General features: G+C 44.1%; 1 protein-coding gene across 2 annotated transcripts in view; it reads right to left on the minus strand.

Annotated features, from left to right (window-relative positions):
* The window catches only part of c1galt1a (core 1 synthase, glycoprotein-N-acetylgalactosamine 3-beta-galactosyltransferase 1a), a 59,426-nt gene extending 43,842 nt beyond the window's left edge, over positions 1–15,584 (minus strand). For both annotated transcript variants that reach the window (XM_061840616.1, XM_061840534.1), the window contains exons 1-2: positions 15,484–15,584; positions 15,130–15,275 (exon numbers count right to left, since the gene is read on the minus strand). In XM_061840616.1, coding sequence (XP_061696600.1) covers positions 15,130–15,265 — 136 coding nt within the window. In that variant the 5' untranslated portion in view covers positions 15,266–15,275; positions 15,484–15,584. The remainder of the gene's footprint in view (positions 1–15,129; positions 15,276–15,483) is intronic.
* Positions 15,585–18,747: the final 3,163 nt, after the last annotated feature.

Here is an 18,747-nt window from a genome sequence, read left to right on the forward strand (position 1 = left end):
GTCTGAGAGAGCTGGACTTTCCATAACACTAGTTTTGTGCAAAATGCCCTCACATTATCATAGGCAGCACTGACAAGTTTCCCCTGGCCTTGTAACTTATTGTTCAGTACATTAAGCTCATGTGTGATATCAACAAGAAAAGCTCACTCCATGTGCCATTTGGGATCACTTAGCACAGGAAATGCCACCCCATCCAGCTCCATGAAGGCTTCACTTCTGCTCTCAACTCAAAAAATCTCTTCAATACATTTCCCCTGCTGAGCAAACGTACCTTGGTGAAGTAGAGCTCATCCCCATGTTCTGACTCAGTTTCCTCCAAAAAGCACAGAACCTTCCCGTGCTTTAAGCACCATGATCTGATTTGGTTGATGCATTTCACAATGACAGACATCACATTTTCAAACTTCAGGCATCTGCTGCAAAGGACCTGCTGATGGACAATGCAGTGCAGCACTATGGCCTCCTCCACACCTTCCTCTTGGAGTTTCTTTTGAACAAGTACCACCAGTCCATTTTTCCTCCCTGTCATTGACAGAGCTCCATCAGTTGTTATTTCAACAAACCTCTTCCATGGAAAACCGGCATTCTCAATGGTATCACACAGCTGGTGAAATATCTGGAATTGTTGTGAGCAACTCCTCCATTACTTCAAAATTGTCATCAACACCACGGACATATATTGCGAGTTGGGCAGTATCTGTGATTTCATCAAGAGTGACTGAATATACAATGAAACATTTTGCTTTCTCACACAATTGATCATAAATGTCACTTGACATGTCAGAAATGTGCTTCTCCCACAATGTTGGCAGTAAGGCTGATGTTGCTGGAGAGACAGAGGCGTCACGACTAGGATGATGAATATGACCTCACAAGACCGAGACATAGAAAGGATGTCACAGAGATGCAACACAAGTGCTCGGCGCTCAATGGAGGACGCGCCCCGACTCGTTTCTTTTTATTTGCCTCAGTTGTTTTGTTTATTGACTCACGTTGGCATTGCTTGTCACACACTTGGTTACGGTTATGTTGTCTATCGCATTTTCCTGTGTTTGTTACGTTTCGGACTGCGTTAACTAAATAAAAAGAGGAGACGTGGAGATGTGAATAGAACGGGTTGGAGATGGTGAAAGAGACAGATCACACATTCTCCTCACGAGCAAAAGTTAATTTTGTCTTCCTTCCTTGAGACAGCATACTTTAAATCTCCAAGGTTGCGGGAACCTGGCCACTGCTGACGGAATCTCTGATATCGTTCTTCAACTGTCATCAGTTGCATAAACCTGACACTCATCACTGACCTTTCTCTTCACTGCGGGCTTTGAAAAAGACATGTTTGGGGCTGTGTAATAATTCCACTTGGAGTCTGTGTCGCATTTAAGTTTCAGTGTTCACAGGCATCCACACGGATGATCAGAGTCAGCGGCTTCATGGCTCCTCCTCCGCCCATTTGATTGGATGAATGAATGAGCGTGTGAGCGAGTGAAGGCGGTAATGCGTTGGACGTACTGAGCGAGCGAGTGAATGGTCTCGAGTGTCTCGAGCTCTTGTCTAATGTCGCGAGTACACAATAAGCTCAGCGTATGTCCCGCCCCCCAGTGCCATACACCTCACAATGATTGATTCATTCAGCTCCACATACAACAAGTGTCAGTCATATTACAGTTGCGGGCAGCACTAAAATTTATGTTTCATATTAAGACGTGGGCTGTAAACTATCATTCCGGGGGCCACAGTTGGCCTGCGGGCTGTGAGTCTGAGACCCTTGCTTTAGAGAAAGAAATTGCTGCCCAACCACCAGATATTCACATCCTTCTGAAAAAAGCCACCTACATTAACTTTCCCACAGTTGACTGGAAAATAATAAACTCTTTACAGTAATTCCTCTCTACTTAGCACTTCACCTATTGCGCCTTCAGTGCATCGCATCTTTTCAACACCCCCCACCCCAAAAAAAGCCCCCCCCCCCCAAAAAAAGAAGCCCGGTCAGATTTTTGGAACTGATTGGCTGCGCATCATAGACCCTCCACCCAGCAACTCTCCCTCCCTCCCTACCACCTCCTTACTCTCCACCATTTTCTAGATTGTTAGGAGTGTGTGTGTGGATAAAACCTCTAGTTCACAATGCTTCCAAAGTTCTGTGCTTGATGCCCCTGAAGCACCCAAGCAGAAGAGGTTGATGTGAAATGAGAGGAAGGTGTGTTCACTTTGTGAAAAGTGGATTGCAGATAAATGGCCTTGTGAGAATGAGGAAGAGGAAGCTGATGGATCGGTGAAAAAGTAAAACTTTTGGATATGATCAAAGACAGCAAAAGCTAAGCTTTTGTGCGGCCATTATGGTTTGAACAAATCAGCAGTGCTTTACATAAAGAATGATGTGGTAAACATCAGTAAAACAGCTTCCATAACTTTTATTATGAAGTAGAAATGTATAATGATGAACCTGAAGCTGAAAAAATTCATCCCTTTGACAATGAGGATTCTTGGAAAGCAAAGGTTGGTTTGAAAAATGTAAAAAGCGTGCGACAATATGGTACGACCTGTCAAGTTTAGTAATTGTGCTGACAGGGTTATGTCCTTGCACAGGGTACTGGATTAAATGGATTGATTGTACATAAAGTTATCTCATATATTCTCTCTTGTTTTGCTTTTTATGCGCTTTTGCTCTACTAATATGTTTACATGGACCCGCATTTGCTTTATTTGCTTAAGGTTGCTTTGTTTATCGACTACATTTGCTTCAGGTTGGTTTGTTTATCGACTCATGGTTGCTTTATTTGTCACGTTTATTGTGATTGCTGTGTTGTATTTATTTATTCAGTGACTTTGGGTCGAAGACAGAGAAGAGGAAGAAAACAGCTTAGTTGGCAGAAGAAGAAGAGGAATACACAGAGCCTGTAACTGAATGTAGTGACTTTGAATGTTGGGACTATGACAGGAAAAGGTCAGGAGTTGGTTGACATGATGATAAGGAGAAAGGTTGATATATTGTGCATCCAAGAGTCCAGGTGGAAAGGTAGTAAGGTTAGAAGTGTAGGAGCAGGGTTTAAATTATTTTACCATGGAGTAGATGGGAAGAGAAATGGAGTAGGGGTTACTTTAAAGGAAGAGCTGGCTAAGAACATCTTGGAAGTGAGAAGCGTATCAGAAAGAGTGATGAGGCGAAAAGTTGAAATTGAGGGTGTTACGTATAATTAGATTAGCGTGTATGGCCTACAGGTTGGATGTGACTGAGAGTTGAAAAGAAATCCTAGAAGGAACAAGATGAAGTAGTTCTGAGCATCCCAGACACAGTAGGAGTTGTGATTGGTGCAGATTGAATTGGACATGTTGGTGAAGGTAACTGGGTTGATGAAGAAGTGATGGGTAAGCACGGCATCCAGGAAAGGAACTTTGAGGGTCAGATGATGGTGGACTTTGCAAAAAGGATGGAAATGGCAGTAGTGAACACTTTTTTCCAGAAGAGGCAGGAAAATATAGTGACCAACAAGAGCAGAGGTAGAAGCACGCAGGTGGTTTATATTCTGTGAAGGCGATGTAATCTGAAGGAGGTTAGTGAATGCAAAGTACTGGTAGGGGAGACTGTAGCTCGACAACACAGGATGGTGTTGTGTAGGACAACTCTGTTGGTGGGTAGGAAAATTAAGAAGACAAAGGAAGGAAGAATGCCGTACGGCCATCTGGAAAGAGGTGAGACAGGCTCTTAATGGACAGGAGGAGCTCCCGGAAGACTGGACTACAACTGCCAAGGTGATAAGAGAGACAGGCAGGAGAATACTTGGTATGTCTTCTGGTAGGAAAGTGGAGAAGGAGACCTGGTGGTGGAACCCTAAAATACAGGAAGTCATGTAAGGAAAGGGATTAGCGAAGAAGTGGCACAGTGAGAGGACTGAGAAAAGGCAAAAGAAATACATTGAGACGCGATGTAGGGCAAAGGTAGAGGTGGCAAAGGCTAAACAAGAGGCATATGACGACATGTACACCAGGTTGGTCACTAAAGAAGGAGAAAAGGATATACAGATTGGCCAGACAGAGGGATAGAGATGGGAAGGTTGTGCAGCAGGTAAGGGTGATTAAGGATAGAGATAGAAATATGTTGATCGGTGCCAGTAGTGTGCTAAATAGATGGAAAGAATACTTTGAGAAGTTGATGAATGAAGAAAATGAGAGAAAAGGAAGAGTACAAGAGGCAAGTGTGAAGGACCAGGAAGTGGCAATGATTAGCAAGGGAAAGTTCAAAAGGCACTGCAAAGGATGAAAAATGGAAAAGCAGTTGGTCCTGATGACATACCTGTGGAGGTATAGAAACAATTTGGAGAGAAAGCTGTGGCGTTTTTGACCAACTTATTCAACAGAGTACTAGTGGATGAGAAAATGAATGGAGGAAAGGTCAGACGTCAGTATCTGCGAGCAACAGTATGGTTTCATGTCTAGAAAGAGTACCAAAAATGCATTATTTGCAATCTGGAAAAGTACCGAGAAGGTCAGAAGGAGCTTCATTGTGTCTTTGTGGATCTAGATAAAGACAGAGAACCAAGAGAGGAACTGTGGTACTGCATGCGTAAGTCTGGTGTGGGGGAGAAAAATGTTAGAATAGTACACGACATGTATGATGTTACCAGAACAATGGTGAGGTGTGCAGCAGTTGTGACGGAAGAATTTAAAGTGGAGGTGGGACTGTATCAGGGGTCAGCTCTGAGCCTCTTCCTGTTTGCTGTGGTAATAAATAGGCTGGCAGATGAGGTTAGACTGGAAACCCCTTGGATAATGATTTTTGCAGATTGTATTGTGATATCCAGTGAAAGCAGGGAGCAGGTGGAGGGAGAATTAGAACGATGGAGGCATGCACTGGAAAGGAGAGGAATTAAGATTAGCCGAAGTAAAACAGAATATATGTGCGTGAATGACGGGTGGTGGGTGAACAGTGAGACTACAGCAAGAAGAGATAGCAACGGTGGACGACTTCAAATACTTAGGGTCAACAATCCAGAGCAATGGTTCGTGGGGTAAGGAAGTGAATAAACTTGTCCAAACAGGTTGGAATAGCTGGCGGAAGGTGTCTGATGTATTATGTGACAGAAGAGTATCTTCCAGGATGAAAGGCAAAATTTATAAAACAGTGAGGTGGCCCTGAAGAGACAACAGGAAGCAGAACTGGAGGTGGTAGAAATTAAGATGTTGAGGTTCTCATTCGGAGTGAGCAAGTTGAATAGGATTAGAAATGAGCTCATTAGAGGGACAGCCAAAGTGGGATGTTTTGGAGATGTTAGAGAGAGCAGACTTCGATGGTTTGGATATATTCAGAGGCAAGAGAAGGTGTATATTGGTAGGAGGGTGCTGAGGATGGAGCTGCCAGACAAACGAGCAAGAGGAAGACCAAAGAAAACGTTAATGAATTTTGTGAGGGAAGACATGAGGACAGTGGGTGTTCGAGAGGAAGATACACGCAATAGGGAAAGATGGAAAAAGATGACACTCTGTGATGACCCCTAATGGGACAAGCCGAAAGGAAAAGAAGAATATTGTGATTGTTATGTTTTAGACTGCCCCAAGGAAATTAAAAAAGGGGGATTTGTGGAGATGTAACATGAACGGGCTGGAGATGGTGAGAGAGACAAGTCTCCTTGCAAGCAAAAGTTCCTCTTGTCGAGGAGCGGGCACCACACTGGCTAATCAGAAGTGATGGAACACCAGCGCGCCAGAAGTGGGGTCACAACAGTGCATCGGGGCACACGAGAAGACATCACACATTTGCTTTGTTTATGACTTTCTGTACTGCAATAAAAATGTTATTTTGTTGTTGTTGTTTTACTAGATGCATGGTGGAGCAGCTGTAAACCGTTTGCCTCACAGTTCTGAGGACCCGGGTTCAATCCCAGCCCGCCTGTGTGGAGTTTGTATTTTCTCCCCGTGCCTGACTGGGTTTTCTCCGGGCACACCCTTTGTTCAGTTTGTAGACGAATGTCACGGAAACATGACATCAGTGTTGTTTCAGCGCCATGTCGACAGTCTCTGTCCAGTGGAGTATTTCTTCTCCCAGAGCGGCTTTGCTGTGGTTGATGATTTTGGATTTGTGTCACCACTCCCTTCACATTACTCGTCACTCGCAGCTGAATTGGTGCCACTCACAGAGGCCTGTCGTTTGACAGAGAGAAAATCTCTCACCATTTACACGGACTCCCGGTATGCTTTTGGCGTGGACCATGACTTAGGGCGCCACCGCAATTTTTAAAAATCTAATGGCAAACAGATTCTTCACCATGACAAGGTTCCAGCTCTCTTTGATGCTGTCCTCTGCCATCTCTTGTCGCGGTGTGTAAATGTACAGCATACACTGACTTGTCTGACCCTGTCTCTCAGGGAAGTTGAATGTGCAGACACCGCTTCCAAGGTTGTATCTTGCCTGCTTCTTCCTTCATTTCACCTCACCTCCTCTCACTCCAGTGCCCACTTGCCCCCTCCCCCCACACTCTCGCTTGCGTACCTTCACTCACTATTTACTCCTGCTGAATGTTCTGTGTGGCGACAGTGCGGGGCGACTTTCAAGGGCCCTACCAAAAGCCATTTGGACAGTAAGCCTTGTCTCCACCAGCATCTTTTCTTTTTTTATGTTAAAATGACCCATGAGTTGGACTATGTTTCACATGGAGTGATGGTTTCTGCGGCACAATGTCATTAGTCTATAAAAGGGTTTTCTGCTTTTGCAGATGTTTTTTGGAAGTCTTGCTTTACATGTGCTCACTTCAACTCTGGTAAACACTGCCCGCTTACACAACAGGCAGGCACATCCACCACCGACACAGCCATTCCAATGTGTAATGATGAACTACATAGAATTAACACCCTGTGAAGGCAAGAAATAGTGTCTAGTTATGGTTGACATGCTTTCAAAGTCTTCCAGTGAGTCATGCATCCGTGACTACAGTGCCTAAAGCGTTATTAATCCCAGAAGGGGAATTCCTGAAAAATCTTTCTTCTGCCAACAAGAAGCATTATAAATGAAGTGATGACTCAGCTTTCCACTCGACCATAATTTGACCTCTAAACACATTGTAGCAACCACCCCCAGTCTGGCGGTGCAGTAGAAAAAGAAAATGGGATTCTAAAAGTAAAACTGAGTAAAGGTTGTGAAGAGGCAAAATTAAATTGGATCAAGTGTCTGCCAATTGTCTTGATGTATATGAGGATGCCTGTTCATCCAAGGCACAATCTGTCCCAATTTGACATCCTATTTGCAGGCCCTCTGAATGTTGGACTGCATCCTCCAGGCTTGTCGATGGACACAGACCTTTGCAAGGATGACTTGATCAGGTATTGCACATCTTTGACGAACCTGCTTTCTGATGTCAGGAAACAAGTTCATGCTGCACTACCGAGACCGACAGATGGACCGGTTGCATAAGGTCAAACCTGTTAACTTCGTGCTGATGTTGAACTTGCGGTGGAAAATATGTTTATCGATCTATCTACCTGTCTCACTCGCTCTCTTCTTCATCTTCTTTTCCTTTCAACTTGTCTCGTTAGGGGCTGCTACAGCGCGTCATCTTTTTCCATGTAAGCGGGCTTCACCAGGCAATACCGAACATCTGCCTCAGGAGTCCCACAGTCCAAAAATCCCCAATAGGAGCCTCCTTCCTGATCTTGTCGACGTCCCTCACCGGTGTCCACCAATGGGTTCGGGGATTGCAGCCACGAGAGGCACTGAATACCTGACAACCACAACTCTGGTCAGCTGCCACAGCAATAAATGCACAGAACATAGTACACTAGGATTCGATGTCCCCACCTCCCTCGGAATGTGGGTTAAGTTCTCCTGCAGGGGGGGGGGGGGAACAGCGATACCAACACCGTGGGCAACTCCAGAGTGGAACAGAGTCTAACACCACTCAAGAGGACTGGTACCAGACCCAAAGTGGTATGTGAAGGAGACTCCCAATATGTCAAGTTGGAACTTCTTGATCTCACACACCAGCTCGGGCTCCTTCTCTACCAAGGAGGTGATGGTCAACATCCCTAAAGCTAGTTTCTATAGCCAGGGGTTGCATCATCAAGGTCCCCACCTCCTGCCGCCGCCCAGCTCACATTGTTCCCGACCCCAATGCTTCCTCTCACAGGTGGTGAGCCCACGGGAAGGGGGACCAACAATACCCTTTCGGGCCATGCTGAGTTGGAGGCGAAGCCAAGGTTTTGGAGTAGCTAAATCAGAGTCTGGATTTACATCCAACTGAGATGCTGTGTTGAGACCTGAATTGGGCAGTTCATGCTAGAAAACCCTCCAATATGGCAAAGTTGAACACATTCTGCAAAGAGTGGGACATAATTCCTCCAGAGTAATGAGGTTCAGGGGGTAGTTACGTTTTCACAGAGAGTTAGGGGTCGACACAGAGCGTTATCTTTTTTTCTAGAAGCCTATCTCCTGCTTCTTCCTCTCTGACACCATCTGCCCTCATTCTCCCCTCTTTCCGAAAAGTCGCACAACATTCTTCCTTTCTCAGCTTCCACAACATGGTTCTCTGCTCTACCTTTGTCTTCTTAATCTTCCTCCCCACCATGAGAGTCACCCTAAACACCACCATCCTATGCTGTCAAGCTACACACTCCTTTACCACTACCTACAATCAGAAATCTCTTTCAGATGACATTGTCTGCATGAAATGTAATCCACCTGCATGCTTCCATCTCCCCTCTTGTACTTCATTCTATGTTCCTGCCTCTTCAGGAAAAATGTGTTCACCACTGCCATTTCCATCCTTTTTGCAATGTTCACCAACATCTGTTCCTCAATGTTAATTTCTTCTTCACCAACATGTCCATTACAATTTGCACCAATGACAACACTCTCTGTCTGTGATGCTCAGAACTACTTCATCTAGTTCCTTCCAGAATTTCTCTTTCAACTCGAGGTCATATCCTCCCTGTGGGGTATAGCTGGTAATCACATTGTACATAACACTCTCAATTTCAAGGTTCAGCTTGTCACTCGACATTCTGAGGCAACTTCTTTTCCCTTCGGCTTGTCCCGTTAGGGGTCGCCACAGCGTGTCATCTTTTTCCATTTTAGCCTATCTCCTGCATCTTCCTCTCAAAACCCAGCTGTCTCTGTGTCAGCTGTGTCTTCCCTCACAAAATCCAGCAACCTTCTCTTTGGTCTTCCTCTTGTTCCTTTGGCTGTCAGCTCCATCCTCAGCACCCTTCTACCAATACCCTCACGCTCTTGCCTCTGGGCATGTCCAAACCAGTCTGCTCTCTCGAATCTTGTCTCAAAAACATCCAATTATGGCTGTCCTTCTAATCAGCGAGAAGAAGAAAGAAGAGAGAATGAGAGAGAACCTCAACCTCTTCATTTTTGCCACCTCCAGTTCTGCTTCCTGTTGTCTCTTCAGTGCCACTGTCTCTAATCCGTTCATCATGGCCAGCCTCACCACTGTTTTATAAACTTTGCCCTTCATCCGAGCAGAGACTCTTCTGTCATGTAACACACCAGACACCTTCCACCAGCTGTCCAACCTGCTTGGACCAGTTTCTTCACTTCCTGACCACACTCACCATTGCTCTTCGTGTATATGAAGTCGTCCACCCTCACTATCTCTTCTCCCCGGACCCTCACGCTTCCCCCTCCACCTCTCTCATTCACGCACATATACTGTTTTACTTCAGCTAATCTTCACTCCTCTCCTTTCCAGTGCATGCCTCCATCTTTCTAAGTGTTCCTCCACCTTCTCCCTGCTTTCACTGCATATCATGACATCATCTGTGGACATCATGGTCCAAGGGGATTCCAGTCTAACCTCATCTGTCAGCCTATCCAATACCACACCAAACAGGAAGGGGCTCAGAGCTGATCCCTGATGCACTCCCACCTCCACTTTAAATTCTTCCGTCACACCTGCTGCACACCTCACCATTGTTCTGCTAACATCATACATGTCGTGTACTATTCTAACATATTTCTCTGCCACACCAGACTTACGCATGCAGTACCATCGTTCCTCTCTTCGTACTCTGTCTTTATCTAGATCCACAAAGACACAATGAAGCTCCTTGTGACCTTCTCTGTACTTTTTCACATTACAAATAACGCATTCTTGTTACTCTTTCTAGGCATGAAACCATCCTGCTGCTTGCAGATACTTCTATCCTGAGTCTAGCCTCCACTACTCTTTCCCATAACTTCATTGTGTAGGTCATCAACTTTATTCCTCTGTAGTTCCCACAGCTCTGAACATTGCCTTTGTTCTTAAAAATGGGAACTTGCACACTTTTCCTCACATTCTTCAGGCGTCTTCTCGCCTGCTAGTATTCTGTTGAATAAGTTGGTCAGAAATGCCACAGCCATCTCTCCAAATTGCTTCCATACTTCCACAGGTATGTCATCAGGACCATCTGCTTTTCCATTTTTCATCCTTTGTAGTGCCTTTCTAACTTCTTACTAATCATTGACACTTCCTGGTTCTTCACACTTGCCTCTCCTCCTCTTCCTTCTTTCTCATTGTCTTCATTCATCACCTTCTCAAAGTATTTTTTTCATCAATTTAGCACACTACTGGCACCAGTCAACACATTTCCATCTCTATCCTTCATCACCCTTAACTGCTGCACATCCTTCCCATCTCTATCCCTCTGTCTGGCCCACCTGTAGAGATCCTTTTGTCCTTCTTTCATGCCCAACCTGGTGTACATGTCATCATATGCCTCTTGTTTAGCCTTTGCCACCTCTACTTTTGCCCTTTGTCGCGTCTCAATGTATTCTTTTCGCCTTTCTTCAGTCCTCTCAGTGTCCCAGTTCTTCGCTAATATCTTTCCTTGCATGACTTCCTGTATTTTGGGGCTCCACCACCAAGTCTCCTTCTCCCCTTTCCTACCAGAAGACACGCCAAGTACTCTTCTGCCTGCCTCTCTGATCACCTTGGCTGAAGTAGTTCAGTCTACCAGGAGCTCCTCCGGTCCATTGAGAGTCTGTCTCACCTCTTTCCGAAAGGGAACACATCATTTTTCTTTTCTCAGCTACCACCACATGGTTCTCTGCTCTATCTTGGTCTTCTTAATCTTCATACCCACCACCACAGTCATCCCACACACCACCATCCTATGTTGTCGATCTACAGTGTCCCCTACCACTACCTTACAGTCAGTAAACTCATTCAGATTACATTGTCTACACAAAATATTGTCCACCTGCATGCTTCTACGTCTTCTCTTGTAGGTCACTCTATGTTCCTGTTTCTTCTGGAAAAAAGTTCACTGTAGCCATTTCCATCCTTTTTGCAAAGTCCACAATCATCTGTCCCCCTTTCTCCTAATCATCACGTCAACCAGATTTTCCAGTCATATTACCAACATTCAAAGTCCCTACGCTCTGGGCATTTCTCTTCTTCTGCCTACAAATCCGCTTTCCTCCTCTTCTTTGTCTGTGACTTCGATGGTTTGGACATGTCCAGAGGCGAGAGAGTGATTATATTGGTAAAAGGTTGCTCAGGATGGAGTTGCCAGGCAAAAGAGCAAGAGGAAGACCAAAGAGAAGGTTGATGGATGATAGGAGATGGGCTTGGATAGAAAAAGATGATACCCGGTGGCGACTTCTAATGGGACAAGCCGAAAGGAAAAAATACATATGTATACAGTATATATGGGGTGGCACGGTGGTCAGCTGGTAAAGAGTTGGCCCCATAGTTTTGAGGACCCGGGTTCAATCCCAGCCCTCCTTGTGTGGAGTTTCGATGTTCTCCCTGTGCCTGCGTGGGTTTTCTCTCGGCAATCCGGTTTCTTCCCACATCCCAAAAACGTCCAACATTAATTGGACACTCTAAATTGCCCCTAGTTCTGATTGTGAATGCGGCTGTTTGTCTCCACATGCCCTGCGATTGGCTGGCAACCAGTTCGGAGTGTACCCTGCCTCCTGGCCGTTGACAGCTGGGATAGGCTCCAGCATTCCCTGCGACCCTTGTGAGGATAAGCGGCTAAGAAAATAGATGGATGGATGGATATATTGTGTGTGATTAAAATGTCTAAAACCCAATACAACTTGCAATATGGCAGGGTGTTCAAATACTGATTTTCCTCACTGTATATTTTGCTGGTTTGACCAAGGAGATTCATTCTAAATTCACACGTAACAATATGATTTACCAACTTTGAATGGATTACCAAATCTATCCTCAAGTATGTTCCAGGCAGTATGACAAGCTGTTTCTGTTCCAACCAGAAAAGGGCTCTTGGCTCTGCCACCAACATTCGTGTATAAAAAAACACTTTTTCTTGAGTTGGCAGATTCTTGTGATCAATTAAGGTACAGAAAGAAACTTTCCAGTCATTATACTTGAGAGGATCTCCACTGAAGATCTCAGGTTCTGGAATTGGGACCCAATTAGCTGTGATTGCTTCTGCGAAAATGTTCACAATTTCATTGGAAGTGTCATAGGACACTGCCGGAGAAACAGGCACTGAAAGGGTGGCTGGTTGTGGAACAGAATTTGTGATATGCACAGAGAATGTGACAGTGGGTTTTGGGTTCATCCTTTTGTGGATGAAGAATTTGAGTCAGCCTAGCTTGTTGCATGGAGAGATCTTGGGAAACAGGCACATGATGTGTGGGAAAGAATGGGTCAACTAAAGGGTTACTTGCAAATGGTGAGTGAATGGATTCTGTATAAACCTGCCATCTTGCTTGTGCTGCAGCATGTCACTTGAGTTCCTAAAGATGTTCTCCTTCTCTCCTCTTACCTTCCAGCTTAAATTTTCTATCAACACTTTCTGCTTTAAATGGGGCTAGTTTTTTTTTTATTCTGTGCTTTAATTTACTTTCCCTGAGCTTCTCTTTCACCCTTTAAAATTTGTTCTTCCACCTCCAGTCGTTGAATCTCTTCCTGTTGTTGATGTTGAGGATTACTTAACTTTATCACCTTCAGCATGGCTGCAGCTTAAACTGCTGCTTGTGTGGCGTTTAAGGACAGGAGGGAAGAATGCATTGATTTGTTGGAAGAAGTCCTTAAGTTAGCTGTCTGAGCTGAGGAGACACTGAACACTCTAGTGTCAAATACTGATTCAGCATCAGGCCAAGATATGTCTGAAACATCCACTGTGATGGTGTTGAGCCTCTATATTCGCAATGTTGGTGAATAATTGATATGTATCATTCATTCTTCTGATGTCAGGTGGTTCTAGACTTCAAATTGCTCTTATTTCAAGGTAAATGCTGTCAATATCACCTTGGATTTTATTGATTGGATTCTTTACCTTGTCAATCAGATTATCATCAACATTGGTCTACATGGATTGTGTGAAGCCATAGATGTGATACTTGCATCTTGAGTACATTTTTACAAATTTAACATTGAGATTCTTCAATTTGTCATATAACAAAGCCTGTCCTTTTTCTATGAACATTTGTGTGTGCATGCTTTTCTCAAGTCCACAGTCACGGGTGTGTCTGTCCTCAATGCAGCCCTATGGGGGCACATGCCAGTGCATTCTGTTGGCCGATGCCAGGCCTGAATAAATGCAGAGTGTTGTGTCAGGAAGGGCATCTGGTGTAAAACTGTGCTAAACAAATATAGGCATTCATCTAAAGAATACCAAACTGGATCGGCCGTTGCTTGGGTTAACAACACCCACCCCCGGCACCGTTAACCCGTAGGGTGTCAGAAATACAGCTCCTGTGGGTCGAAGACAAAGAAGAGGAGGAAAGAGGATTCGCTAGAAGAAGAAGAGGAATGCACAGAGCCTACAACTGTGTGTAGGGACTTTGAATGTTAAAACTATGAGAGGAAAAGCTCAGGATTTGGGTGACATGATGATTCGTAGATTGGTTGATATATTGTGGAAAAGAAGAAAAGAAAAAAATATATGTATACATATATACAATGAAGAAAATGAGTATTTGAACACTCTGCTATTTTGCAAGTTCTCCCACTTAGAAATCATGGCGGGGTCTGAAATCTTCATCGTAGGTGCATGTCCACTGAGAGAGAAATAATCTACACAGAAAAACCCAGAAATCACAATGTATTATTTTTTTAACGATTTATGTGTGTGATACAGCTGCAAATAAGTATTTGAACACCTGAGAAAACCAATGTTAACATTTAGTACAGCAGACTTTGTTTCCAATTACAGAGGTCAAATATTTCCTGTAGTTGTTCACCAGGTATGCACACACTGCAGGAGGGATTTTGGCCCACTCCTCAACACAGATCTCTAGATCAGACAGGTTTCTGGGCTGTCGCTGAGAAACACAGAGTTTCAGCTCCCTCCAAAATTTTCCATTGGGTTTAGCTTTGGAGACTGGCTAGGCCATGTCAGAACCTTGATATGCTTCTTACGGAGCCACTCCTTGGTTTTCCTGGCTGTGTGTTTGGGGTCATTGTTATGTTGAAAGACCCTGCCACGATCCATCTTCAATGCCCTGAGGTGGACTTTTAAAGGCGGACTAACAGGTCTTTGAGGTTCAGAATTCTAGCTGAGAGACAGGTGTTCAAATACTTATTTGCAGCTGTATCACACAAATAAATCTTTGAAAAAAATCATACATTGGGATTTCTGGATTTTTCTTTTTAGACTATCTCTCCATGTGACCCCTGAGGAAGAAGGATTTTGACATCCCTGCTCTAACCAGTTGCCCCACCATGGCGCCTGATTCACACCTGTTTTTCACAAAGTTGATAAGCTCAGTGATTGAATGGCACATTATTTTTTAAACACAACCCTTTCAACAAATTCCTCAATTGTACAGACTTAATCGTGTGTATATCACAAATGCTGGGTATTGTTGGTTTTCTGAGAATCTACTGCATCGACTGGTAACTTGTTTGGCATGTAGCAAATTAGTCACACTTGGATTGCTATTATTTTGAACACTATTCACTATCCATGATTCATTTTTGTACTGTGTTCCCGACTTTGAAAAGCAACAGCTGTATCACACGAGCCTTTATTAGAAGTGTATGTCCCATCAAATAAAGTTCTTTTGGTTGCAGCTGTACATTGAAGTTTTTTTTCAGGAAGCACACTTAAATCCTCAAAGTACACACAAAGAGCAGTTTCAAGAGTCATTCTGCCAGATTAGCATCCCCAATTGCAACTAAAAAAAAAAAAACCCCAAATCTATAAAACAATTATCAAATGTGTGGTTACCTTTGAATCCAACTTGGTCTCCTTGCCAGGCATGCTGTGTCTGGTTCTTGGTCAAGTCTGAGTCCATAAAATGTCGCAGGGAAATAAATCCAATCAGAAATCCTGTGATGAAGATTATACGTGACCGAATTCTCATTCTGCTTTACCTGTCAAACATATATATATATATATATATATATATATATACTTTGTGGAAATGAAAAGGTTTCCAGAACAGAGAATTTCAGCACATTCATATAATGTGCACCAGCCCTTTTGCCTTGGATGAGAAAAGTGTTCTTTTTGCTGTAGCACAATGTATTTCTTCATTGATAAGTACTTCAAAAATAAAGATTATTGACTTTCCTCACTTACCCCGAAAGTGTTTTGATGTCTGATCGGCAGTGTGAGAACTTTGCCCTTCTCTGATCTGCAGCATATAAAAACTTCCACTTCTCACAAAAACTCCCTCCTCCTCAATCACCACGAAGCTCTGAACAATTCAAATTCGAATAGGTAAAGGTGAAACTACAGTTGTTGTTCCTTTGGCGACACTTAGAGGTGATGATGGAAAACGTATAATAAATGTGCACATCAGAGATAGGAACAATGAGAACTGATGAACTATTAATACCTAGCAACATTTGATTGAAAAAATATAAAAGATGTAATTACTCAGAATTCAGCTATTGACCAGCGTATTTAATGAATCACATATATTCCGGAGGAGATCTATAAATTGATCAAGGCAATCATTTATGCCACCTATTGCCCTTAAAATCTCTTAGATCTGGTGAGGACACGGCCAGTCGACCCTTTTCAGGATAAACGGCTCAGAAAATGGATGGATGAATGGATGAAATCAAACATATAATACTTTATTTCTTAAATCAAATTGTTCTCATTTACAATTTATTTTTCATAATAAAAACGTATTTCCTAATCCTAGATCCAAATATTGTACAGCATATTGTTGAATGTATATGTTTTATTAATATTAGTTTTTTGTGCCGCTTATCCTCATGAGGGTCACAGGAGTGCTGGAGTCCTCGTTGTCATCGGGCAGGAGGCAGAGTATACCCTGAACCCGCTGCCAGCCAATCGCATGGCACATGGAGACAGACAGTTCCACGCACAATCACACCTAATGGACATTTAGAGTCTCCAATTAATGCATGTTTTCGGGATGTGGGAAGAAACCAAAGCGCCTGGAGTGAACCCACACAGAAACGGGGAGAACATGCAAACTCCACACAGGCAGATTCACATCCCGGCCCTGAGAGCTATGAGACCAACACTCTACAGCTGTACCACCGCCGTCATTAAAAAAAAAAAAAAAAAAAAATCTTACAGCTTGTCCCATGAGGTGTCACCACACCGTGTCATCTTTTTCCATCTATGCCCATCTCGTGCATCCTCCTCTCTAACACACTGTCCTCATGTCCTCCTTCACAACATCCATCAACCTTTTATTTGGGCTTCCTCTCCACTTTTTTGCCTGGCAGCTCCATCCTCAGCACCCTTCTACCAATATAGTCACTCGCCTCTGAACATGTCCAAACCATCGAAGTCTGCTCTCTCGAACTTTGTCTCCAAAACATCCAACTTTGGCTGTCCCTCTAATGAGCTCATTTCTAATCCTATCCAACCTGTTCACACCAAGCGAGAACCTCAGAATCTTCATTTCTGCTACCTCAAGTTCTGCTTCCTGTTGTTTCTTCAGGGCCACCGTCTCTAATTCGTACATCATGGCCGGCCTCACCACTGTTTTATAAACTTTTCCCTTCATCCTGGGGGATACTCTTCTGTCACATAGAACACCAGACACCTTCCGCCAACTGTTCCACGCCGCTTGGACCCGTTTCTTCATTTCTTTACAACACTCTCCATTGCTCTGCCTCTCATTCACGCACATATATTCGGTTTTACTTCAGCTAATCGTGATTCCTCTCCTTTCCAGTGCGTACCTCCATCTTTCAAACTGTTCCTCCACATGTTACCTGCTTTCACTGCAGATCACAATATCACCTGCGAACATCATGCTGCAAGGGGAATCCAGTCTAACCTCGTCTGTGAGCCTATCCATAACTACCGCAAACAGAAGGGGCTCAGCACGGAATCCTGATGCAGTCCCACCTCCACCTTAAATTCTTCTGACACACCAAGGGCACATCTCACCGCTGTTCTGTTGCCCTCAAATACTTGTCCTGTACTATTCTAACATGTAGCTCCTTCTGACCTTCTCTGTATTTTTCCACGAGCATCCTCAAAGCAAATAGTGCATCTGTGGTACTCTTTAAAACCATCCTGTTGCTTGCAGATACTTACTTCTGTCCTGAGTCTACTCTCCACTATTCTTTCCCAAAACTTCATGGTGTGGCTCATCATCTTTATTCCTCTGTAGTTTCCACAGAAGACACCCCATGTACTCTCCTGCATGCCTCTCTGAATACCTTAGTGGTATTCCAGTCTTCTGGGAGCTCTTTCTGTCCATCTAGAGTCTATTTGACTTCTTTTGGAAGGCCACACAACATTCTTCCTTTCTCAACTTCTACCACCTGATCCTCTGTTCTACCTTGGTCTTCTTAGTCTTCCTACCCACTACCAGAGTTATCCTAGACATCACCATCCTATGCTGTCGAGCTACACTCTCCCCCACCACAACCTTACAGTCGGTAACCTCTTTCAGTTTACACAGTCTGCAGAAAATATAATCCACCTGCGTGCTTTTACCTCCGCTCTTGTAGGTCACTCTATGTTCCACTCTCTTCTGGAAATAAGTGTTCACCACTGCCAATTCCATCCTTTTTGCGAAGTCCACCACCATCTGGCCTTCAAAGTTTCTTTGCTGAATGCCTTACCTCCCCATCACTTCTTCATCGCCCCTGTTTCCTTCGCCAACATGTCCATTGAAATCTGCACCAATCACAACTCTCTCTCGCTCTTTCTCTCTATCTCTCTCTCTCCGGGATGCTCAGGACTACTTCGTCTAGTTCCTTCCAGAATTTCTCTTTCAACTCAAGGTCACATCCTACCTGTGGGGCATAGCTGCTAATCACATTATACACAATACCCTCAATTTCAAGTTTCAGCCTCATCAATTGATCTGTTACTCTTTTCACCTCCAAGACATTCTTTGCCAGCTCCTCTTTTAAAATAACCCATTTCATTTATAATTATTATATCAATCCATCCATCCATCCATTATCTACCGCTTTTCCAGGTTGGGTCACGGGGGAAGTAGCTTCAGCAGGGATATGCAGACTTCCCTTTCCCCAGCCACTTCTTCCAGCTCTTCCGGAGGGATCCCGAGCCGTTCCTAAGCCATTCCAGAGATATAGTCTCTCCAGCGTGTCCTGGGTTGTCCTCGGGGTCTCTTTCCGGTGGGACATGCACGGAACACCTCAACAGGGAGGCGTCCAAGAGGCATCCAAATCAAATGCCCCAGCCACGTCATCTGGCTCCTCTCAATGCAGAGGAGTAGCAGCTCGACACTGAGCCCCTCCCGGACGACCGAACTTCTCGCCATATCTCTAATTCATTCTCATTTTGGCTGCTTGTATCCGGGATCTTGTTCTTTCGGTCACGACCCACAGTTCATGTCCATATGTGATGGCAGGAACGTAGATCGACTGGTAA

This window comes from Syngnathoides biaculeatus, chromosome 1, assembly GCF_019802595.1.
Source record: "Syngnathoides biaculeatus isolate LvHL_M chromosome 1, ASM1980259v1, whole genome shotgun sequence".
Lineage (NCBI taxonomy): Eukaryota > Metazoa > Chordata > Actinopteri > Syngnathiformes > Syngnathidae > Syngnathoides > Syngnathoides biaculeatus.